Here is a 26,459-nt window from a genome sequence, read left to right on the forward strand (position 1 = left end):
AAACCATCCCTAATACACTCCAGGAAATCCTCCTCCACCGTATTGTTACCAGTTTGGTTAGCCCAACCAGCCGAAGGGACTCCGGGGCCGGTGTTGTACTGGCCAAAGGGACTCAATTTTTAAACTTTTAATCAACTTTTAAACTTCTTAAACAATTCCGGAAAACGTAAAAAAATTTTAATCAACTTGGAGAACTTTTTTCTATTTTTTTTAAACAACCTCAGTAACTTTTTGAACAATTAGGAAATACTTTTAAACTCTTTAAACTTTTAAGAAACTTTTAAATAACCTTGAAAACTCAATAGCGCTATTCGGTGCCGAGCTTGCGGCCAACACCTCGCCGTAGGCAACTAGGCTCATACAGCAGTGCCTGGTCTCCAGTCATCTTGGACCCCCTTGCCACTGAACCAAGACCTTGTTCAGCTAACCCCGTGTGGTTTCCGGTGTGCAGCGGCCACCCCACGTTAAAAGAATTCACTCATAGGCATCTTCCACTTCATCAATATGAAGTTCAGGACCTGGAACGTCAGGACCCTCGTGGAAAATTCCAACAGCAACAGGCCGGAACGTCGCACCACCATAGTTACCCGGGAACTCGGACGTTTTGACATCGACATCGCTGCCCTAAGCGAGACCTGGTGGGCAGGGGAAGGCCGGCTCAAGGACCAAGGTGGAGGTTACACCTTTTTCTGGAAAGGAAAACCAGAGGAAGAACGCGCCTCCATGGAGTCAGCTTCGCCGTCAAAAATGAGTTGGTCGACCATCTCAAAGACTCCCCCTGTGGGGTTAACGAACGCCTCATGACTCTTCGTATTACCCTATCCCGGAACCAATGCGCCACAGTCATCAGTGCGTACACCCCAACACTCGATGCAACAGATGTGGCGAAAGAGGATTTTTATTCCAACCTCGAGACATCCTTGCCCTGTCTCCCCAGGGGTGACAAACTGATCTTCATAGGTGACTTTAATGCCAGGGATGGCAAGACACAGCCCTCTGGGGAGGCGTGATTGGCAGACAGGGAAAGCCAACTCCAGCAGTACCCTATTCCTGACAAAATGTCGAGAGCATGAACTCCTCATCACCAACACCCTGTTCTGCCAGAGGGACAAATATAAGGCATCATGGCAACACCCTCGCTCCAAACACTGGCACCTGCTCGACTATGTCATCGTCCAAGCTAGGGATTGCAAGGATGTGCGCATCACCCGCGCCATGACAGGAGCTAACGACTGCTGGATGGACTACCGCCTAATCCGATCCATCGTCAACATTAACATAGTCCCAAAGCAGAGGGGACAGCAGAAGCAGTGCCGCAAAAAAGTCAGTGCCAGGGCACTTAAAGACCCAGCTAAGAGAGCCCTATACAACCAGTGCCTCACAGCTAAACTGCCGTGCCTTGATGACCCTGAGATGCTGAATGCCCACAGCACTTGGTCGGTCCTCCAGGCTTCTATGACAAGTGCCTTTGAAGAGACACTTGGTCACTCAACCAGAACACACCAGGACTGGTTTGATGAAAATGATCATGAGATCCAAGAACTAATAGATCGCCAGAGCAGAGCATTTCTGAGCCTCCAGCAACAATCCAACTCTGGAGCAGCAAAGCAACATTACAGATGGCTCAAGGATGAGGTCCAACAAAAAACCCGGGAACTAAAAAACAGGTGGTGGATGGATAAAGCACAGGAGATACAACAACTGGCCGACGATATGTGAGGATTCTTCATTGCAGTCAAGGCCACCTACGGTCCAAACTCCCAAGGCCCCACCCCACTCCTGGCCAAGAACGGGGAAACACTCATCAAGACACTGGAAGGAGCACTTTGAAGATCTCCTCAATCGAGACTCTGCCTTTGACTCGAGTGTTCTTGAACCCATCCCGCAACATGCGGCCCGCCACCACCTCGGTGAAACCCCAATGTTGCATGGGGTGGGCAAAGCCATAGGACAGCTTAAAAACAACAAGGCTACTGGTTTGGATGGAATTCCTGCTGAGGCATTGAAGCATGACAGAGGCGCTGTTGGCACGGATACATAACCTCATCTCTCTCATCTCCCGGCATGCTCTCCTCCCTCCAGATCTCAGAGATGCAGTGATCATGACCATCTTTAAAAAAGAGGACGTCCGACTGCGGCAACTACAGGGCAATCTCCCTGCTATCAGCCACTGGGAAAATTGTCACGAGAGTTCTCCTCAACCGCCTTCTCCCTGTGGCCGAGGAGCTCCTCCCGGAATCACACTGCGGATTTCGTCCCCGACGGGGCACAACGGACATGATCTTTACAGCACGACAGCTGCTGGAAAAATGTAGGGAGCAGCGCCAGCCCTTATAACACGGTCTTTTTCAATCTTACAAAGGCCTTTGACACTGTCAACCGTGAAGGTCGATGGAGCGTCCTCCTCCGTTTCGCATGCCCCCAAAAGTTTGTCAACATCCTTCGCCTGCTCCACGACGACATGCAGGCTGTGATCCTTAACAAACTGATCCATTACAGACCCAATCCACGTCCAGACCGGGGTCAAACAGGGCTGCGTCATCGCTCCAACCCTCTTCTCAATCTTCCTCGCTGCCATGCTCCACCTTGCAGTCAAGAAGCTCCCCGCTGGAGTGGAACTAAACTACAGAACCAGTTGGAAGCTGTTTAACCTACGCCGCCTACGTCCAAGATCACCCCAAACTCTGTCGTTGAGCTACAGTACATGGACGACGCCAGCGTCTGTGCACATTCTGAGGCTGAACTCCAGGATATAATCGATGTATTCACCAAGACATATGAATGCATGGGCCTTACGCTTAACATCTGTAAGGCAAAGGTCCTCCACCAGCCTGTCCTCGCCGCACAGCACTGTCCCCCAGTCATCAAGATTCACGGCGCAGCGCTCGGCAACGTGGACCATTTCCCATACCTCAAGAGTCTCTTATCAACAAGAGCAGACATTGGTGCGGAGATTCAACGCTGCCTGCCGTGTGCCAGTGCAGCCTTCAGCCGCCTGAGGAAGAGAGTGTTCAAAGACCAGGCCCTCAAATCTACCACCAAAGCTCATGGTCTACAGGGCTGTAGTAATACCTGCCCTCCTGTATGGCTGAGGCATGGACGATGTACAGAAGACACCAAGTCGCTGGCGATATATCACCAACGATGTCTCTGTAAGATCCTGCAAATCCCCTGGGAGGACAGGCGCGCTAATATCCCCAGCATTAAAGCACTAACCACATTCATAAGAACATAATAAGAACATAAGAATTAGGAAGGTGCACAGTTTTGGTCTCCTAACCTGAGGAAGGACATTCTTGCTATTGAGGGAGTGCAGCGAAGGTTCACCAGACTGATTCCCGGGATGGCGGGACTGACCTATCAAGAAAGACTGGATCAACTGGGCTTGTATTCACTGGAGTTCAGAAGAATGAGAGGGGACCTCATAGAAACATATAAAATTCTGACGGGGTTAGACAGGTTAGATGCAGGAAGAATGTTCCCAATGTTGGGGAAGTCCAGAACCAGGGGTCACAGTCTAAGGATAAGGGGTAAGCCATTTAGGACCGAGATGCGGAGGAACTTCTTCACCCAGAGAGTGGTGAACCTGTGGAATTCTCTACCACAGAAAGTTGTTGAGGCCAATTCACTAAATATATTCAAAAAGGAGTTAGATGAGGTCCTTACTGCTAGGGGGATCAAGGGGTATGGCGAGAAAGCAGGAATGGGGTACTGAAGTTGAATGTTCAGCCATGAACTCATTGAATGGCGGTGCAGGCTAGAAGGGCCGAATGGCCTACTCCTGCACCTATTTTCTATGTTTCTATGAACAGGAGTAGGCCATCTAGCCCCTCGAGCCTGATCCACCATTCAACAAGATCATGGCTGATCTGGCCGTGGACTCAACTCCACTTACCCGCCCGCTCCCCATAACCCTTAATTCCCTTATTGGTTAAAAATCTATCTATCTGTGATTTGAATACATTCAATGAGCTAGCCTCAACTGCTTCCTTGGGCAGAGAATTCCACAGACTCACAACCCTCTGGGAGAAGAAATTCCTTCTCACTCGGTTTTAAATTGGCTCCCCCGTATTTTGAGGCTGTGCCCCCTAGTTCTAGTCTCCCCGACCAGTGGAAACAACCTCTCTGCCTCTATCTTGTCTATCCCTTTCATTATTTTAAATGTTTCTATAAGATCACCCCTCATCCTTCTGAACTCCAACGAGTAAAGACCCAGTCTACTCAATCTATCATCATAAGGTAACCCCCTCATCTCCGGAATCAGCCTAGTAAATTGTCTCTGTACCCCCTCCAAAGCTAGTATATTCTTCCTTAAGTAAGGTGACCAAAACTGCACACAGTACTCCAGGTGCGGCCTCACCAATACCCTATACAGTTGCAGCAGGACCTCCCTGCTTTTGTACTCCACCCTCTCGCAATGAAGGCCAACATTCCATTCGCCTTCCTGATTACCTGTTGCACCTGCAAACTAACCTTTTAGGATTCATGCACAAGGACCCCCAGGTCCCTCTGCACCGCAGCATGTTGTAATTTCTCCCCATTCAAATAATATTTCCTTTTATTGTTTTTTTTCCCCAAGGTGGATGACCTCACATTTTCTGACATTGTATTCCATCTGCCAAACAGTAGCCCATTCGCTTAACCTATCTAAATCTCTTTACAGCCTCTCTGTGTCCTCTACACAACCCGCTTTCCCACTAATCTTTGTGACATCTGCAAATTTTGTTACACTACACTCTGTCCCCAGGTCATCTATGTATATTGTAAACAGTTGTGGTCCCAGCACCGATCCCTGTGGCACACCACTAACCACCGATTTCCAACCCGAAGAGGACCCATTTATCCCGACTCTCTGCTTTCTGTTAGCCAGCCAATTCTCCATCCATGCTAATACATTTCCTCTCGCTCTGTGTACCTTTATCTTCTGCAGTAACCTTTTGTGTGGCACCTTATCGAATGCCTTTTGGAAATCTAAATACACCACATCCATCGGTACACCTCTATCCACCATGCTCGTTATATCCTCAAAGAATTCCAGTAAATTAGTTACACATGATTTCCCCTTCATGAATCCATGTTGCGTCTGCTTGATTGCACTATTCCTATCTGGATGTCCCGCTATTTCTTCCTTAATGATAGCTTCAAGCATTTTCCCCACTACAGATGTTAAACTAACCGGCCTATAGTTACCTGCCTTTTGTCTGCCCCCTTTTTTAAACAGAGGCGTTACATTAGCTGCTTTCCAATCCGATGGTACCTCCCCAGAGTCCAGAGAATTTTGGTAGATTATAACGAATGCATCTGCTATAACTTCCGCCATCTCTTTTAATACCCTGGGATGCATTTCATCAGGACCAGGGGACTTGTCTACCTTGAGTCCCATTAGCCTGTCCAGCACTATCCCCCCTAGTGATAGTGATTGTCTCAGGGTCCTCCCTTCCCACATTCCTGTGACCAGCAATTTTTGGCATGGTTTTTGTGTCTTCCACTGTGAAGACCAAAGCAAAATAATTGTTTACGGTCTCAGCCATTTCCACATTTCCCATTATTAAATCTCCTTTCTCATCTTCTAAGGGACCAACATTTACTTTAGTCACTCTGTCTGTTTTTATGTTTTGCGCAAGTTTACTTTTGTAATATATCTTTACTTTCTTTATTGCTTTCTTAGTCATTCTATGCTGTCGTTTAAAATTTTCCCAGTCTTCTAGTTTCCCACTAACCTTGGCCACCTTATACGCATTGGTTTTTAATTTGATACTCTCCTTTATTTCCTTGGTTATCCACGGCTGGTTATCCCTTCTCTTATCGCCCTTCTTTTTCACTGGAACATATTTTTGTTGAGCACTATGAAAGAGCTCCTTAAAAGTCCTCCACTGTTCCTCAATTGTGCCACCGTTTAGTCTGTGTTCCCAGTCTACTTTAGCCAATTCTGCCCTCATCCCACTGTATTAAGCATAGTACGCTCGTTTGAGACACGACTTCCTCACCCTCGATCTGTATTCCAAATTCAACCATACTGTGATCACTCATTCCGAGAGGATCTTTTATTCGGAGGTCGTTTATTATTCCTGTCTCATTGCACAGGACCAGATCTAAGATAGCTTGCTCCCTTGTAGGTTCTGTAACATGCTGTTCTAAGAAACAATCCCGTATGATTCGATGAATTCCTCCTCAAGGCTACCCCGTGCGATTCCATTTGACCAATCGATATGTAGGTTAAAATCCCCCATGATTACTGCTGTTCCTTTTTCACATGCCTCCATTATTCCCCTGATTATTTTCCGCCCCACCGTGAAGTTATTATTTGGGGGCCTATAAAACTACGCCCACCAGTGACTTTTTCCCCTTACTATCTCTAATCTCCACCCACAATGATTCAACATTTTGTTCATTAGAGCCAATATCGTCTCTCTCAACTGCCCTGATATCATCCTTTATTAACAGAGCTACCCCACCTCCTTTCCCTTCTTGTCTATCTTTCCTGCTTCACTGAGCAGGCCACATAATTCTCATGCCAGACACGAGACTTCCTGAGCAAATGCTCTATGCGGAGCTCCTTCACGGCAAAGGAGCCAAAAGTGGGCAGTGGAAACATTACAAGGACACCCTCAAAGCCTCCCTGATAAAGTGCGACATCACCACTGATACCTGGGAGTCCTTGGTGGAAGACCGCCCTAGGTGGAGACAGTGCATCCGGGAGGGCATTGAGCTCTTCGAATCTCAATTCCGAGAGCGTGAAGAGGTCAAGTGCAGGCAGCGGAAGGAGCGTGCGGTAAACCAGTCCCACACATCCCTTCCCTTGGTGAATATCTGTTCCAGCTGTGACAGGGTCTGTGGCTGTCGTATTGGATTGTTCAGCCACCAGAGAAACTCACTTCAAGAGTGGAAGCAAGTCTTCCTCGATTCCTAAGGACTGCCTCTGATGATGATGAAAAATCTCCTCCTTTGGCTTGGCCTTAAGTTTTGTCATGTTATGCTCCTGTGAAGTACCTTTGGACATTTTACTACTTTAAAGGCAATAGATAAATGCAAGTTGTTGCATTAATTGCAAGAGTCACTCAAAAATGTTTAAAACTGCACTGTGGCAGTAATGGGTTTCCGAAAGACTGAAAAGATAATGTACGATTGTTTACTATAGGTGTAGATTTTGTTTTAAGCAGAATTAACTACTTAGGCAGCTTGTTGTACAGCCTACACAATTCTAATGAAGCTCACCATTCCACCGGTGCTCTTCTGACAGTAAACAGACCAGTGAGCAGAACTGTTGTGCATAATGTCTCAAAAAAACTTGTTACTGTCAACTCACTCGGGTGTAAACCTGGTCCACTTTATTCACACCCAAAGTGACTACAAGACATGGTACCAGCACTTATATACCAGGACCCGCGCATACAGCCTGATGACCTCCGACAGTGGCGCCCCTTGGTGTCTAGTGACCTCAAGCACCAATACAGAACAACATCCCCCTTCAAGATCTTAGTATCAGTCTCTTTACAAATTAAAACAGTCTGGGTTGATCGTCTCAGTTCAACTCCAGTTCTGGGCGAGTGTTCGGAGTCAGTTATGACTGGAGGCTGAGTAGCCGATCTGATGGGAGTGGTAATGACCATCTCAGAGACTGAAAGTCCAGGTTCGGTAATGATAGCAAAGTCCTCTGATGAATAACCATTGGTTGGTTGGTCACTGACAGCATCTTCCTCGAGCAGTTCCAGCTCATCCGTGTGCCGCAGTTTCACTTGATCATCATGTTTCCTGCATGTTTGCCCATTCTTGAGCACGACAATAAACACTCTGCTACCCTCCTTGGCTGTGACAGTACCGGCGATCCATTTTTGGACCTTGACCATATAGTTCAATACATAAACCGGATCATTGACAGAACTATCATGTGACACAGCAGCACGATCATGATACAATTGCTGACTTTGACGTCTGTTTTCAACACACTAATTCAAATCGGGATGAACAAGAGAGCTGGGTCTTGAGACTTCACCATCAGTAGTTCAGCAGGGGAGACCCCGATAAACATGTGAGGTCTTGTCCTGTAACTAAGCAATATGCGTGACAAACAAGTCTGCAGTGAACCCTGAGTTGCACGTTTCATGCTCTGCTTGATCATTTGAACAGCACGCTCTGCTTGACCATTAGAAGCAGGTTTGAATGGGGCTGGCCTCATATTTAATACCATGGAGTTTCATGAACTCTTGAAACTCCAGACTTGTGAAGCAAGATCCGTTGTCGCTCACAACAATTTCAGGCAAACCGTGAATAGAAAACATGACACGAAGGCTCTCAATGGTAGCTGTGGACGTACTGGATGACATCATAATACACTTTATCCACTTTAAATATACTTCCACCACAACAGAAAACATCTTTCCCAGGAAAGGGCCTGCAAAATTGATGTGTATCCTCGACCATGGTTTTGATGGCCACGACCAAAGACTCAGTGGAGATTCCGTTGGTACTTCACATAGCTGCATGCAAGTATTGCACTGATGCACACATGATTCCAGATTAGAGTCCATTCCAGGCCACCAAACATGAGCCCAGGCAATGGCTTTCATCTTGACAATGCCAGGATGAGTGCTATGTAGTTCACGTGCAAATTTTTCTCTGCCTTTCATGGGCATAACAACATGATTTCCCCACAGTAGACAATCTGACTGAATGGACAGTTCATCTTTGTGACGGTTGTAAGGTTTGGTCTCATCACACACCTCCATGGGTATTGCAGACCAATCACCACTGAGGACACAATGTTTTACTACCGATGGCTGGTCCAGATCCTAACTTGTTGAGAAGTGACAGGGGTACCTTCACTCTCAAAAGCTTCTATTACTAACAGTAGATCTGCAGGTTGAGGCATCTCCATATCTGGAGTGGGCAAAGGCAGATGACTCAGTGCATCGGCACAATTCTCAGTGCCCGGTCTGTGACGAATAGCACAATCATAGGCTTGTGATCCGTTTCAAGTTGAAAGAGAAGGCCAAACAGGTACTGATGCATTTTTTTTACCCCATACACACAGGCCAAAGCTGCTTTTTCTACCATGCTGTAAGCTCTTGCACTTGCGACAAACTTCGCGAAGCATATGCAACAGGTTGTAGTTTACCCGACTCATTTGTTTGTTGGAATACACAGCCAACCCCATATGATGAAGCATCACAAGCCAATACAAGACGCTTACACGGATCATAGTGAACCAGCAGCCTGTTTGAACAGAACAGATTCTTAGCTTTCTGAAAAGCTCTATCTTGAGATATACCCCAGATCCAGTCGTCACCTTTTCTGAGCAGCATGTGCAGTAGCTCTCGTAAAGTGCTCAATCTGGGTAAAAAATTACCGAAGTAGTTGAGTAGCCCAAGGAATGAACGCAGCTCCGTCACATTCTGAGGCCTGGGTGCATTTTTGATGGCCTTGTTTTTCGAATCCGTAGGCCTGATGCCATCAGCAGCAATCTTCCTCCCCAGGAATTCAACTTCAGGTGCCATGAAGACACACTTTGAACGTTTCAGCCTGAGTCCCACTTTGTCCAGTCGATGTAGAACTTCCTCACGGTTGTTCAGATGTTCAGCGGTGTCGCGACCTGTGATCAGAATGTCATCTTGAAACCCAACAGTTCTCGGGATGGACTTTAGTAGACGTTCCATATTCCTCTGAAATATGGCTGCAGCTGAACGAATTCCAAAAGGACACCTGTTGTAGACAAACAGTCCTTTATGGCTGTTGATGCAGGTAAGTTTCTTCGAAGTATCGACAAGCTCCTGTGTCATATAGGCCGACGTCGGATCCAGTTTATTGAATGACTTTCCACCATCTAGCATGACGAACAGATCATCAGTCTTCGGTAACGGATACTGATCTTTTTTCAAAAATCGGTTAATTGTAACCTTGTAGTCTCCACAAACCCTAACAGTGCCATCACTCTTCAGCACAGGAACAATAGGATTGGCCCACTCGTTAAACTCGACCAGTGATATGACCCATTCACATTGGAATCTATCAAGCTCAATTTCAGCCTTCTCCCTCATCATGTAGGGAACAGACTGAGCTTTATGATCGACAGGCCTTGCATCAGAATCCGGATGAATCAGCAGCTTGGCTCCCGTAAAATATCCACTGCCCGGTTCAAACAAAGAAGGAAACTTCTTCAAAACTTGATCACATGAAGTGTCATCCACCGATGACAACGCTTTGATATAGTTCCAATTCCACTTGATTTTCTCGAGCCAATTCCTGCCGAACAGCGTTGGACCATTGCTTGGAATTATCCATAACGGAAGATCATGAACCACACCATCATATGACATCTTGACGACTGCACTGCCAATCACCGGTATGAGTTCCTTAGTGTTACGTACGCAACTTGGCATTGACTGGACTCAGCTTAGGCTTCACTGCCTCAGTGTCCCACAGCTTGTCAAATGTCCTTTGGCTCATTATCGACTGACTCGCACCAGTGTCCAGCTCCATCGATACTGGCACACAATTCAGTTTCACATTAACCATTATCGACTAGCTCTTTCCCAAGAACGAATACAGACCATACACTTCCTCCTTGGGTTGTGCATCCAAGCCAGCACTCGGCTGGTCGTCATCACCAATGTGCTGAGCGACAGCACGCGTGCTCAATTGTGGGCACATCCGCTGAAGATGCCCCACTTTGGAACAGCCTTTACAGATGTACCGCCTAAACCGACACTGATGAGGCCGATGATTGCCCCCACAATGCCAACAGGGTGAAATAGGATTCATACCAGTTGGCGGACTTTGAGCAGCTACAGGTTTCACGTAAGCAATCGAGTAGGCCCTGCCATAAGCAGCTGTGCCAGACTACCACACAATCTTGTTTACAGTATTTGCCGTGGTGCTCCGACTTTTCGATGATAGCTGCCTCAAATTATCAGTCGTCATGCATGCCTGGGCAGTCGCGATGGCCTTGCTCACATCCAGCGTCTCTGCAGCCAATAACTTCTGGAGAATCACATCATGGTTGATGACTATCACGAAGAAATCTCGCAGCATGTCTTCCACGCGTTCCCGAATTTACACAGCTCAGCAAGACGTCGCAGGTCGGCAACGAATCCCGACACATCCTGGCCCTCAGCACGAACGTGTGTAGAAGCGATAGCGTGATATGATTATCCCCTCGTTTGGCCCTTTGTCCGTTGGACGTGCAGGCGAGAGCAGATTCTTCATGAGGCCATATATTCTTGAACCACAAACCGTGAGGAAAACCGCCTGGCACCTAACTGCGTCATCATCTCCCGCTATGTTCTTAGCCACAAAATACTCTCAATAAAATCCACTTAATCCTTGCCATCCACGAATCTCTCCAGAATTCCAATAGTGCCCATTGTGTATGCGAAGGTTCTTAAGTTACCTCGTCGCCAAATGTTATGTATATAATGACTCAAAAGACTTGTTACTGTAAACTCACTCGGGTGTAAACCTGGTCCACTTTATTCGCGCCCAAAGCGACTACAAGACATGTTACCAGCACTTATATACCAGGGCCCGCACACATGCGCGTACAGCCCTATGACCTCCGACAGTGGCGCCCCCGGTGCCTAGTGACCCCAAGCATCAATACATGACAACTGTGTATTTAAATTGTTGTGCTTCGCTTACTTCCATTTCAAGAACAATATGAGCGGGCAGTTTTACCATGCTATCTGCTTTCACTAAGCTTGGGAAAGATATTGGTACTGCATTGGACACATGATTCCTAGTAAAGCAAAAATAAGCTGAGAAATATGGCACTTGGCAGATTTTAAGTACATTTATATTGAGTATTGGTGTATCCTTACACACAGATTTCATGCTAAGTTTAAAAAGTTCAAGTGGTTCAGAAAAATGCCTAGATACTTTTAAACTTGGTTTTGTACTGAGCTGATGTGATGCTTCAGATAGAGTGAAGCCCAAATGATGAGACTACCTACCAGAAGTCTTAACTTGCACTGAGGAGTAAGAGTGCTGACCTGAGTCCCAGGTTATACTTTGTGTTGATGCTTAATCAAAACTGCTTTGCGTTAATTTAAAAATATATATTATACTGGCCTTGGTTGTTAAATAATCAAATTGAGACTATGTATTGGATGGGTATGGTTAGTTTTTTTGCTATCTAATACATTATAACAATACGTTGGCCTAATTTTATTCTATCATATTTTCACTCTGTTCTTCAGGCTTCATGCAGTTTATTCAATCTGTGCCTGTTGCTGAAGTATTGGCTACAGAAGGAAGTATACAGGTAAAAAAATAACTTGACATGTAATGATCAGATCTCTGTTCTAAATCTGCTTTTTTCAGAAATAAGGGAACTAATAATTGAATTTCAGTTGAAGGCTCCATGCTATATGTTATCTCAAACTATATTAATTCAGGTTAAGTAGAATTACTCCAGGTCGAATTTATGCAATTACCTTATCTATGGTCTACATCCCGTAACAGCAATTTGGATTTGTAATGGTGGTTCATGCCTGACGAACCTGATTGAATTGTTTGAATTGGTGATTAAATAGTGGATAGGGGAATGTCTGAATGTTATTTGTATGGACTTCCAGAAGGCATTTGATAACATCCCTCATAAGAGACTGTTTAGCTAAAGTTGTAGCTCATGGAATTGAAGGCAAACTATTGACCTGGGTAGGAAATTAGCTGAATGACGGGAGACAGAAGTAGGGATAAGGAGCAGGTACTCTAATTGGCAGAATGTGACTAGTGGTGTCCTGCAATTATCTGTTCTGGGGCCTCAACTATTCACCGTATTTATTAACAACTTCGATGACAGGATAGAAAGCCACATCCAGGTTTGCCGATGACACAAAGATAGGCGGCATTGTCAGTGTAGATGCAAGCATAAAATTGTAAAGAGATATGAATAGATTAAGTGAATGGGAAAACTCGTGACAAATGGATTACAATGTAGGCAAATGTGAAATCATTCACTGGACCTAAAAAGGATAGAACACAGTGATCTCAAAATGGTGAAAAGCTAGAAACAGTGGAGGTCCAAAGAGACTTGGGGGTCCAAGTAGATAGATCATTAAAATATCATGAACAGGTACAGAGAATAATAATAAAAAAGGCTAATGGAATGCTGGGCCTAATGTAGCTAGAGGACTAGAATATAAGGGGGTAAAAGTTATGCTTCAGCTATACAAACCCCTGGTTAGACCACACCCCTTGAGTACTGTCTTCGGTTCTGGGCACCACTCCTTGGGAAAGATATATTGGCCCTGGAGGGAGTGTAGTGTAGATTTATCAGAATGATACCCAGAATTCAAGGATTAAATTACAAGGAGAGATTACCCACACACTCATTGTATGCCCTGGAATTTAGAAGGTTAACGGGTGACTTGATCGAAGTTTTCAAGATATTAAGGGGAACAGATAGGATAGATAGTGAGAAAATATTTCTGCTGGTTAGGGAGTCTAGGAGTAAAGGGGTCTAGTCTAAAAAATTAGAGCCAGACCTTTCAGGAGTGAAATTAGGAAACCCGTCTACACACAAAGGGTGGTAAAAGTTTGGAACTCTCTTCCACAAATGGCAATTAATATTAGGTCAATTATTAATTTTAAATCTGAGATTGATAGATTTTTGTTAAACAATGGTATGAAGGGATATGGGCCAAAGGCAGGTGTATGGAGTTAGGTCACTGATCTGCTATTCAATGAGATCATGGCTGAACAGACTTGAAGGGATAAATGGCCTACTCCTGTTCCTGTGTAACTCCAAATCTTAATACTGCTGAATGCAGAATATGCAGGTTTAGAAAAATTTGATGCTGCAACAGATCTGCCACAACAGCAGTACAGACTTCATTTGTCAAACCGCATTGACTCCTTACCTGAAGCTTCTGTATTGGCTGCACTACAGTCCGTGTAAACTGGGTCAGCTCAAATACTTGCCACATGGTGCTTACTGACTGCTTAAACCTGGATAGACTCTGTTTAAATTTGTAATTCTCCCTCGAACTTGAAATGAGATGAAGGAAAGAATTGTCTTATAATATATTCAGTCTTTTGATTGTGGATCACTACAAAATAATCTTTAATGTCATTCTTCATCTCTTGTTTTGCTGAAGGCAAGATAAATTATCTGACTGACCAAACACTAACTTGCCAAATAACTATTGAATGGTTTCTCTCAGCTGCTTTTTCATATGTAAATTAACCTAGGAGAGCTGTAAATGTATTCAATTTTGCATCTATACGTTGGTGTTACCTACCGGTTTAAGTGGTGTTTAGTTAGTAGAGAGTCCCCTTTAAGTGGAAAGAGCTTTGTCTTTTCCTTTCTTCCCCAACCCTTCCATAAAATAGCTTAAACTGGGTGCCAGCTATGTACATAGCAGTGCCCCTAACAATTACTTAAAAATGCAAAGCTAAGCTACTAAAGTGTCAAGTAATGTAATTAAATATTGGAAAGACCGAAGCCATTGACTTTGGTTCCCGCCACAAACTTTGTTCCTTAGCCATTGACTCTATCCCTCTCCCTAGCATCTATTTAAGGCTGAACCAGACTGTTTGCAGCCTTGGGGCTGGATTTTTGGTTGGTTTGCGACCGGGCTTTTGCCGCGTTTTGACCCTCCATGGCGAAAACCCGGGCACGATCCTCGGCTCCTTGCCCATCTCCACCCCACCCCGCCTCAGCTCATCTGCTAAAACCCTCATACATGCCTTCCCTCTACACTTGACTACTCCAGTGCACTACTGGCTGGCCTCCCACATTCTACCCTAGGTAAACTTAAGGTCATCCAAAACTTGGCTGCCCGTGTCCTAACTCACACCTAGTCCCGTTCACCCATTACCCCTGTGCTCACTGACCTACATTGGCTCCCAGTTAAGCAATGCCTCAGTTCTCATCCTTGTTTACAAATCCCTCCATGGTCTCACCCCTCCCTATCTCTGTAATCTCCTCCAGCCTCACGACCCCCCAAGATAACTGTGCTCCTCAAATTCTGCCCTCTTGAGCAATCCTGATATCAATTGTTCAATTATTGGTGGCCCTACCTTCTGTTGCCTTGGCCCTAAGCTCTGGAACGCCCTCCCTAAATTTTGCCGCCTCTCTACCTCTCTTTCCTCCTTTAAGACGCTCCTTAAAACCTAACCTTCTTTGACCAAACTTTTGGTAATCTGCCGTCATTTCTTATGTAGCTCGGTGTCAAATTTTTGTCTTGTAATACTCCTGTGAAGTGCCTTGGAAGTTTTACTACATTAAAGATGCTATTGTTGTACCTTTTCAAAAGTCAAGGAAGTGAAGAAAATTTTCAAATAAATTTACTGAATAAATTTTCAACTTCACAATTATATGTGTATCATTGCTGTTCCAAAGCCATTTCGTGAACAATCTCTAAATGTTCCTAGAATGCTAGCATTGCAATTTTGTAAATACTAAGACAGAAAATACATGAGGGCCAAAATTACCTCTTTTCTGTGCCCCGTTAGCGGGTGGCAGTGGCTCCTCGACTGAAATTGAGGGCAATTGGCAGTTAGTGCCGCGCCCTGCATTTTGGCAATGATGTAATTGCCATGCGCACCCACCAAAGGGACTGCAGAGTCCGCAGCGACCCTCCCGGAGGGGCGGTGTGGTACATCAGCGCTACGCAGAGTAGCCTGCGTTGCACTGGCCTCAGCGCCGCGATACCGCCTCAGGAGCGCCCCCCCGATGCGAGTCGGAGCACCCGAGACAGCGCTCCATCTCGTTTCCGGGTGACAAAGAAGCAATTTCACACCAGGGATGGGACTTCCACCCGAGGCGTTAACTGACCCAGGCCAGGATGATTAGTGTCCCCGGATAGGCCACGGGGCACTTTTGCCCTTATATTCTTTGACAGAATTGTTTTCCATTTTAAAGTATTTTTTCAGCAAATCGTCTATTGTATTTGATTTTTATAAACTTGAATACAGTGCAAGTTAGTAAGAAAATTGGGACGAACGTGTCTGCAATTACAAATATTAGCTGACGTGTTTACTGCCTGTGTACTGATTCGTATAATAATTACAATTATTTTCAACTTTTTTTTTCCAGAAGAGGTACTTTTTTAACTCTAAGTACAATTTTATTTTATTATCTTTAAAAAGAAATATAGCTATCCGCACTTGGATTGCACAGTGCCGTTTGAGAGAAGTGCATTGCTACATCCAGGTTTCTTGTCTGTGCTGGGAGCAGTGCAGGGAAAGGGGCTGAGGCAGCTTGTTGGACTTGGGTTTAATTTTTTTTAAATCAACTTTGCAACACTAATCCAGTGACTGTACACTACTGATCGTGCTAATTATGTACTAAGGAATCCAAATACATAAATTCTTTTGATGTATATGCAATGACAAAAATCTCTATTTTTAAAGGAGGTAGAAAATGAGCTCTTAATCCAAAAAACAGGCTTGGAAATTCTTGTTAGCTAATGCCTTCAATTCTATATTTTCTAGAACTTTTTCAGAAAACATGCACCCAGTGAAAAAGGGCCCTCTGGCATCAGTGCTGAAGTTATGGACACATATGTTAAAAGCTGTGGTAAGTAACCATGATGAACAGAAAACAAATTATTCTAATAGACTATTATGTCTGATGTGGTAATTTGTGGTAAAGGGAAAATTTCATTCTTTCTGCATTTTGGGCAAGGTTCTAAACTCCCACCAATGCAGTAACTCAAGTATAACCCATTCAATAGAATGTTACATACAGTCCTTTGAAGAAAAAGGATGCTATGGTTGTTTTTGTATATATGGATTTTCAAAAGGCATTTGATATAGTGCCACATAGCAGACTTGACCAAATGTATGGCACACAGTATTTAAAGAGAATGTGGCATGGATAGGAAGGTGGTTAAAAGACAGAAAGCAGTAGTGGCTAATGGATTATAAAAACAGAAAATGCTGGAAATCTCAATCTGTGGAGAGAAACAGAGTGAACATTTCGGATCGATGACCCTTTGTCAGAACAGTTCTGAAATTTCCAGCATTTTCTATTTTTATTTCTGATTCCAGCATCTGCAGTATTTTGCTTTTGTATTGGTGGCTAATGGATGTTTTTATTTGTACTGGAAGATGTAAACAGTAGCGTTCCCAGGAATCAGCTTTGGAACCAATGTTGTTGTAAATTATCTGAACAAGTATAGAGGACACAATTAGAAGATTTGTAGATAACACCAAAAATAGAGAGCATGGTTAACTCTGAAGAGGAATGCAGGGATTTCAGGACATGCAGGTTAGCTGTTTGGGCAGATAGATGCCAGATAAATTTTAATGCAGAGAAATGTGAAGTGATGAATTTTGATAGAAATAATATGAAATGTAAATGATGGTGTTAAATGGAACGCTTCAGATTCCCAAGTCTTTGTTGATAAAGCTGTTTTTTTTTTAAAACAAAGGTATAAAGTACAAAAACAGTGACTGACAAACCTGGATAAGCCATTGCTTCGGCTGCAGTGAAAATAGAAAGAGAGAAAATAGGTGCAAGAGTAGGCCATTCGGTCCTTTGAACCTGCACCGCCATTCAATAAGATCATGGCTGATCATTCCCTCACTACCCCTTTCCTGCTTTCTCTCCATACCCCTTGACCCCTTAGCTGTAAGAGCCGTATCTAACTTCCTCTTGAATATATCCAATGAACATGCATCAACAACTCTCTGCGGCAGGAAATTCCATAGATTAACAACTCTGAGTGAAGAAGTTTCTCCTCGTCTCAGTCCTAAATGGCCTACCCCTTATCCTTAGACTGTGTCCTCTGGTTCTGGACTTCCCCAACATCGGGAACATTCTTCCTGCATCTAACCTGTCCAGTCCCATCAGAATCTTATATGTTTCGATGAGATCCCCTCGCATCCTTCTAAACTCCAGTGAATAAAGGCCCAGTTGATCCAGTCTCTCCTCACATGACAGTCCAGTCATCCCTGGAATCAGTCTGGTGAACCTTCGCTGCACTCCCTCAATAGCAAGAACGTCCTTCCTCAGATTAAGAGACCAAAACTGAACACAATATTCCAGGTAAGGCCTCACTAAGGCCCTGTACAACTGCAGTAAGACCTCCCTGCTCCTATACTCAGATCCCCTAGCTATGAAGGCCAACATACCATTTGCCTTCTTCACCACCTACTGTACCTGCATGCCCACTTTCAGTGACTGATGAACCATGACACCCAGGTCTCGTTGCACCTCCTCTTTTCCTAATCTGCCGCCATTCAGATAATCTGCCTTCGTGTTTTTGCCCCCAAAATGGATAACCTCACATTTATCCACATTATACTGCATCTGCCATGCATTTGCCTACTCTCATAACCTGTCCAAGTCACCCTGCAGCCTCTGAGTGTCTTCCTCACAGCTCACACCGCCACCCAGTTTAGTGTCATCCACAAACTTGGAGATATTCCACTCAATTCCTTCATCTAAATTGTTAATGTATATTGTAAAGAGATGGGGTCCCAGCACTGAGCCCTGCGGCACCCCACTAGTCACTGCCTGCCATTCTGAAAAGGACCCGTTTATCCCGACTCTCTGCTTCCTGTCTACCAATCAGTTCTCTATCCACGTTAGTACATTACCCCCAATACCACGCGCTTTGATTTTGCACACCAATCTCTTGTGCGGGACCTTGTCAAAAGCCTTTTGAAAGTCCAAGTACACCACATCTACTGGTTCTCCCTTGTCCACTCTACTAGTTACATCCTCAACAAATTCCAGAAGATTCGCCGAGCATGATTTCCCTTTCATAAATCCATGCTGACTTGGTCCGATCCTATCACTGCTTTCCAAATGCGCTGCTATTTCATCCTTAATGATTGATTCCAACATTTTCCCCACTCCTGATGTCAGGCTCACCAGTCTATAATTACCCGTTTTCTCTCCCTCCTTTTTTAAAAAGTGGTGTTACATTAGCTACCCTCCAGTCCATATGAACTGATCCAGAGTCGATAGACTGTCGGAAAATGATCACCAATGCATCCACTATTTCTAGGGCCACTTCCTTAAGTACTCTGGGATGTAGACTATCAGGTCCCGGAGATTTATCAGCCTTCAATCCCATCAATTTCTCTAACACAATTTCCTGCCTAATAAGGATATCCTTCAGTTCCTCTTTCTCACTAGACCCACTGTCCCCTAGTACATTCGGAAGGTTATTTGTGTCTTCCTTAGTGAAGACAGAACCGAAGTATTTGTTCAGTTGGTCTGCCATTTCTTTGTTCCCCATTATAAATTCACCTGAATCTGACTGCAAGGGACCTACATTTGTCTTCACTAATCTTTTTCTCTTCACATATTTATAGAAGTCAGTTTTTATGTTCCCTGCAAACTTCCTCTCATAATCTATTTTCCCCCTCTTAATTAAAACCTTAGTCCTCCACTGTTGAATTCTAAATTTCTCCCAGTCCTCAGATTGTTGCTTTATCTGGCCAATTTATATGCCTCTTCCTTGGCTTTAACCCTATCCTTAATTTCCCTTGTTAGCCATGGTTGAGCCACCTTCCCCATTTTATTTTTACTCCAGATAGGGATGTACAATTGCTGAAGTTCATCCATGTGATCTTTAAATGTTTGCCATTGCTTCTCCAACGTCAACTCTTTAAGTATCCTTTGCCAGTGTAACCTAGCCAATTCACGCCTCATACCGTCGAAATTACTTTCCTTAAGTTCAGGATCCTAGTTTCTGAATTAACTTTGTCAATCTCCATTTTAATGAAGAATTCTACCACTCTTCCCCAAGGGGCCTCGCACAACAAGATTGCTAATTAATCCCTTCTCATTACACATCACGCAGTCTAGGATGGCCAGCTCTCTGGTTGGTTCCTCGACATATTGGTCTTGAAAACCATGCCTAATACACTCTCGGAAATCCTCCTCCACCCCATTGCTACCAGTTTGGTTAGCCCAATCAATATGTAAATTAAAGTTGTCCATGATCACTGCTGTACCTTTATTGCACACATCCCTTATTTCTTGTGTGATGCTGTCCCCCAAGCTCTCTCCTACTGTTTGGTGGTCTGTACACAACTCCCACTAACGTTTTCTGCCCTTTGGAATTCTGCAGCTCCAACCATACCGATTCCACATCCAGGCTAATATCCCTCCTTCCTATTGCATTAATTTCCTCTTTAACCAGCAATGCCACCCCACCTCCTTTTCCTCTCTGCCTATCCTTCCTAAATGTTGAATACCCCTGGATATTGAGTTCCCAGACTTGGTCACCCTGGAGCCATGTCTCCATGATGCCAATTACATCATATCTGTTAACTGCTGTCTGCGCAGTTAATTCGTCCACCTCATTTCGAATACTCCTCGCATTGAGGCACAGAGCCTTCAGGCTCGTCTTTTTAACACACTTTGCCCCTTTCGAATTATTCTGTAATCTGGCCCTTTTTGTTTTTGCCTTGGGTTTCTCTGCCCTCCACTTTTACTATTCTTCTTTCTATCTCATGCTTCTGCCTCTATTTTATTTCTCTCTGTCTCCCTGCATAGGTTCCCATCCACCTGCCATGTTTGTTTAACTGTTCCCCAACAGCACTAGCAAACACTCCCCCTAGGACATTGGTTCCAGTCCTGCCCAAGTGCAGACCGTCCGGTTTGTACTGGTCCCATTTCCCCCAGAACCGGTTCCAATGTCCCAGGAATTTGAACCCCTCCCTCTTGCACCACTCCTCAAGCCATGTATTCATCTGAGCTATCCTGCGAATCCTACTCTGACGAGCACGTGGCACTGGTAGCAATCCTGAGATTACTACCTTTGAGGTTCTACTTTTTAATTTAGCTCCTAGCTCCCTAAATTCGTCTCATAGGACCTCATCCTGTTTTTTACCGATATCGTTGGTACCTATATGCACCGCGACAACTGGCTGTTCACCCTCTTTTCAGAATGTCCTGCACCCGCTCCGAGACATCCTTGACCCTTGCACCAGGGAGGCAACATACCATCCTGAAGTCTCAGTTGCAGCCGCAGAAACGCTTATCTATTCCACTTAGAATCGAATCCCCTATCACTAGCTCTCCCACTCTTTTTCCTGCCCTCCTCTGTAGCAGAGCCACCCACGGTGCCATGAACTTGGCTGCTGCTGCTCCCCCCTGATGAGTCATCCCCCTCAACAGTACCCAAAGCGTTATATCTGTTTTGCAGGGGGATGACCGCAGAGGACCCCTGCACTACCTTCCTTGCACTGCTCTACCTGCTGGTCACCCATTTACTATCTGGCTGTGTACCCTTTACCTGTCGTAAGACCAACTCACTAAACGTGCTATTCACGTCATTCTCAGCATCGTGGATGCTCCAGAGTGAATCCACCCGCAGCTCCAGTGCCGCAATGTGGTCCGTCAGGAGCTGGAGGCCGATACACTTTCCGCACACATAGTCATCAGGGACACCGGAAGCGTCCCTGACTTCCCACATAGTACAGGAGGAGCATAACATGTGTCTGAGCTGTCCTGCCATGACTTAACCTTTAGATAAACTTAATTTGGCAACAACAATGCTCAATGTTACTGATAGAGAAAAGAAAAAAGAAAAGCTACTTACCAATCACACCCCCTTGGCTGTGACGTCACCTTTCAATTTCTTTCGACTTCTATTTTGCCTTCTCGCCCTGCTGCAGCTGCACAAGCTGGCCTTTATAGGCCGCTCCGACGTCCCCGAACTCCCACTGCCTCTCGGACTCACCAATGCAGGGCCTTTTTATAGGCCTCCCCACGCTGCCTCTCGCCAACTCACGCACTCTCGCCGCCTCACCAACGCTGGGCCTTTTTATAGGCCTCCCCACACTGCCTCTCGCTGACTCAGGAACTCCCGCTGCCTCTCAAAATATTGGTCTAGTTTTGGATGGCTTACTTTAGGGATGCTATAAAGGCAATGGAGGGAGTACAGAAGAAATTTGCGAAAATGATAGCAGGGGTGAGAAATTTTGGTACTAAGGAAAAATGAGAAAAAATAAGGTTGCAGGAGAGCTGATTATCATGAGTTTTGATGAGTTAACTAATCAGTCAATTATTAGAGGGCATCAATTTAAGATTGTCAAAAGAAAGAAGTGGGAGATTCCAAGATTTTGTTTATGCAGAGTGCGAGTTGCAATGCCCTATCAGAAATAGCAGTGGAAGCAAAAAATCAAACCTTTTTAAAAGAAAATGAATAACTATCTTGAAAAATAATTTAAATGGGTCCAAGGAATAAGGCAAAGGAATGGGACTAAGTGCATAGCACATCATGAGGATATTTGTCCCATTGCAACTGTTCTATAAGCAGCATGCCATAGAAAGAGCAAAGTGAACCCACAATTAACGGATCATAGAAACATAGAAAATAGGTGCAGGAGTAGCCATTCGGCCCTTCGAGTCTGTGCTGCCATTTAATAAGATCATGGCTGATCATTCCCTCAGTACCCCTTTCCTGCTTTCTCTCCACACCCCATGATCCCCTTAGCCGTAAGGGCCATATCTAACTCCCTCTTCAATATATCCAATGAACTGGCATCAATAACTCTCTGCGGCAGGGAATTGCACAGGTTAACAACTCTGAGTGAAGAGGTTTCTCCTCATCTCAGTCCTAAATGGCCTACCCCTTATCCTAAGACTATGTTCCCTGGTTTTGGACTTCCTCAACATCGGGAACATTCTTCCCGCATCTATCCTGTCCAGTCCCGTCAGAATCTTATACGTTTCTATGAGATCCCCTCTCATCCTTCTAAACTCCAGTGAATAAAGGCCCAGGTGATCCAGTCTCTCCTCATATGACAGTCCAGCATCCCTGGAATTAGTCTGGTGAACCTTCGCTGCACTCCCTCAATAGCAAGAATGTCCTTCCTCAGATTAGGCCAAAACTGAACGCAATATTCCAGGTGAGGCCTCACTAAGGCCCTGTACAACTGCAGTAAGACCTCCTATACTCAAATCCCCTAGCTATGAAGGCCAACATACCATTTGCCTTCTTCACTGCCTGCTGCACCTGTATGCCAACTTTCAATGACTGATGTACTATGACACCCAGGTCTCGTTGCACCTCTCCTTTTACTAATCTGCCACCATTCAGATAATATTCTGCCTTCGTGTTTTTGCCCCCAAAATGGATAACCTCACATTTATCCACATTATACTGCATCTGCCAAACATTTGCCCACTCACCTAACCTGTCCAAGTCACCCTGCAGCCTCTTAGCGTCCCCCTCACAGCTCACACCGCCACCCAGTTTAGTGTCATCTGCAAACTTAGAGATATTACACTTAATTCCTTCATCCAAATCGTTAATGTATATTGCAAAGATCTGGGATCCCAGCACTGAGCCCTGCGGCACTCCACTAGTCACTGCCTGCCATTCTGAAAAGGACCCGTTTATCCCGACTCTCTTCTTCCTGTCTACCAACCAGTTCTCTATCCACGTCAGTACATTACACCCCAATACCGTGCGCCTTGACTTTGCAAACCAATCTGTTGTGCGGGACCTTGTCAAAAGCCTTTTGAAAGTCCAAATACACCACATCCACTGGTTCTCCCTTGTCCACTCTGCTAGTTACATCCTCAACAAATTCCAGAAGATTTGTCAAGCATGATTTCCCCTTCATAAATCCATGCTGACTTGGACCGATCCTGTCACTGCTTTCCAAATGCATTGCTATTTCATCCTTAATGATTGATTTCAACATTTTCCCCAATACTGATGTCAGGCTCACCAGTCTATAATTACCCGTTTTCTCTCTTCCTCCTTTTTTAAAAAGTGGTGTTACATTAGCTACCCTCCAGTCCATATGAACTGATCCAGAGTCGATAGACTGTTGGAAAATGATCACCAATGCATCCACTATTTCTAGGACCACTTCCTTAAGTAATCTGGGATGCAGACTATCAGGCCCCAGGGATTTATCGGCCTTCAATCCCATCAATTTCCCTAACACAATTTTCCGCCTAATAAGGATATCCTTCAGTTCCTCCTTCTCAGTAGACTGTCAGTCCCCTAGTACAGAGTCAGGGGAAGTCATAACGGGGAACAGAGAAATGGCGGACCAATTGAACAAGTACTTTGGTTCGGTATTCACGAAGGAGGACACGAACAACCTTCCGGTTATAAAAGGGGTCGGGGGGTCTAGTAAGGAGGAGGAACTGAGGGAAATCCTTATTAGCCGGGAAATTGTGTTGGGGAAATTGATGGGATTGAAGGCCGATAAATCCCCAGGGCCTGATGGACTGCATCCCAGAGTACTTAAGGAGGTGGCCTTGGAAATAGTGGATGCGTTGACAGTCATTTTCCAACATTCCATTGACTCTGGATCAGTTCCTATGGAGTGGAGGGTAGCCAATGTAACCCCACTTTTTAAAAAAGGAGGGAGAGAGAAAACAGGGAATTATAGACCGGTCAGCCTGACATCGGTAGTGGGTAAAATGATGGAATCAATTATTAAGGATGTCATAGCAGTGCATTTGGAAAGAGGTGACATGATAGGTCCAAGTCAGCATGGATTTGTGAAAGGGAAATCATGCTTGACAAATCTTCTGGAATTTTTTGAGGATGTTTCCAGTAGAGTGGATAAGGGAGAACCAGTTGATGTGGTATATTTGGACTTTCAGAAGGCGTTCGACAAGGTCCCACACAAGAGATTGATGTGCAAAGTTAGAGCACATGGGATTGGGGGTAGTGTACTGACATGGATTGAGAACTGGTTGTCAGACAGGAAGCAAAGAGTAGGAGTAAATGGGTACTTTTCAGAATGGCAGGCAGTGACTAGTGGGGTACCGCAAGGTTCTGTGCTGGGGCCCCAGCTGTTTACACTGTACATTAATGATTTAGATGAGGGGATTAAATGTAGTATCTCCAAATTTGCGGATGACACTAAGTTGGGTGGCAGTGTGAGCTGCGAGGAGGATGCTGTGAGGCTGCAGAGCGACTTGGATAGGTTAGGTGAGTGGGCAAATGCATGGCAGATGAAGTATAATGTGGATAAATGTGAGGTTATCCACTTTGGTGGTAAAAACAGAGAGACAGACTATTATCTGAATGGTGACAGATTAGGAAAAGGGGAGGTGCAAAGAGACCTGGGTGTCATGGTACATCAGTCATTGAAGGTTGGCATGCAGGTGCAGCAGGCGGTTAAGAAAGCAAATGGCATGTTGGCCTTCATAGCAAGGGGATTTGAGTACAGGGGCAGGGAGGTGTTGCTACAGTTGTACAGGGCATTGGTGAGGCCACACCTGGAGTATTGTGTACAGTTTTGGTCTCCTAACCTGAGGAAGGACATTCTTGCTATTGAGGGAGTGCAGCGAAGGTTCACCAGACTGATTCCCGGGATGGCGGGACTGACCTATCAAGAAAGACTGGATCAACTGGGCTTGTATTCACTGGAGTTCAGAAGAATGAGAGGGGACCTCATAGAAACATATAAAATTCTGACGGGGTTAGACAGGTTAGATGCAGGAAGAATGTTCCCAATGTTGGGGAAGTCCAGAACCAGGGGTCACAGTCTAAGGATAAGGGGTAAGCCATTTAGGACCGAGATGCGGAGGAACTTCTTCACCCAGAGAGTGGTGAACCTGTGGAATTCTCTACCACAGAAAGTTGTTGAGGCCAATTCACTAAATATATTCAAAAAGGAGTTAGATGAGGTCCTTACTGCTAGGGGGATCAAGGGGTATGGCGAGAAAGCAGGAATGGGGTACTGAAGTTGAATGTTCAGCCATGAACTCATTGAATGGCGGTGCAGGCTAGAAGGGCCGAATGGCCTACTCCTGCACCTATTTTCTATGTCTATGTTTCTATGTTTCTACATTCAAAAGGTTATTCGTGTCTTCCTTCCTGAAGACAGAACCAAAGTATTTGTTCAATTGGTCTGCCATTTCTTTGTTCCCCATTATAAATTCACCTGAATCCGACTGCAAGGGACCTACATTTGCCTACACTAATCTTTTTCTCTTCACATATTTATAGAAGCTTTTGCAGTCAGTTTTTATATTCCCTGCAAGCTTCCTCTCGTACTCTATTTTCCCCCTCTTAATTAAACCCTTTGTCCTCCTCTGTTGAATTCTAAATTTCTCCCAGTCCTCAGGTTTGTTACTTTTTCTAGCCAATTTATATGCCTCTTCCTTGGTTTTAACACTATCCTTAATTACTCTTGTTAGCCACGGTTGAGCCACCTTCCCCGTTTTATTTTTACTCCAGACAGGGATGTACAATTGCTGAAGTTCAGAATCAGATCAAAGCTCTGCAATCATGGCACATCCAGCTGTGAATGGTGGTGGACCATTAAACAACTAACAGGAAGAGATGGCTCCATGAATATCCCCATCCTCAATGATGGCAGAGCCCAGCACATTAGTGCAAAAGACAAGGCTGAAGTGTTTGCAACCTTCAGCCAGAACTGCCGAGAGGATTATCCATATCCGCCAGTTCCCACCATCACAGAAGCCAGTCTTCAGCAAATTCGATTCACTCCACGTGATATCAAGAAATGGCTGAGCACACTCGATATAGAAAAGGCTATGGGCCTTGACAACA

General features: G+C 44.9%; 1 protein-coding gene across 2 annotated transcripts in view; it reads left to right on the forward strand.

Moving 5' to 3' along the window:
* Positions 1–26,459, forward strand: part of pik3c3 (phosphatidylinositol 3-kinase, catalytic subunit type 3) — a 155,846-nt gene that overhangs the window by 106,816 nt on the left and 22,571 nt on the right. For both annotated transcript variants that reach the window (XM_070868410.1, XM_070868411.1), the window contains 2 exons: positions 12,192–12,256; positions 16,435–16,519. In XM_070868410.1, coding sequence (XP_070724511.1) covers positions 12,192–12,256; positions 16,435–16,519 — 150 coding nt within the window. The remainder of the gene's footprint in view (positions 1–12,191; positions 12,257–16,434; positions 16,520–26,459) is intronic.

This window comes from Pristiophorus japonicus, chromosome 2, assembly GCF_044704955.1.
Source record: "Pristiophorus japonicus isolate sPriJap1 chromosome 2, sPriJap1.hap1, whole genome shotgun sequence".
Taxonomy (NCBI): Eukaryota; Metazoa; Chordata; class Chondrichthyes; family Pristiophoridae; genus Pristiophorus; species Pristiophorus japonicus.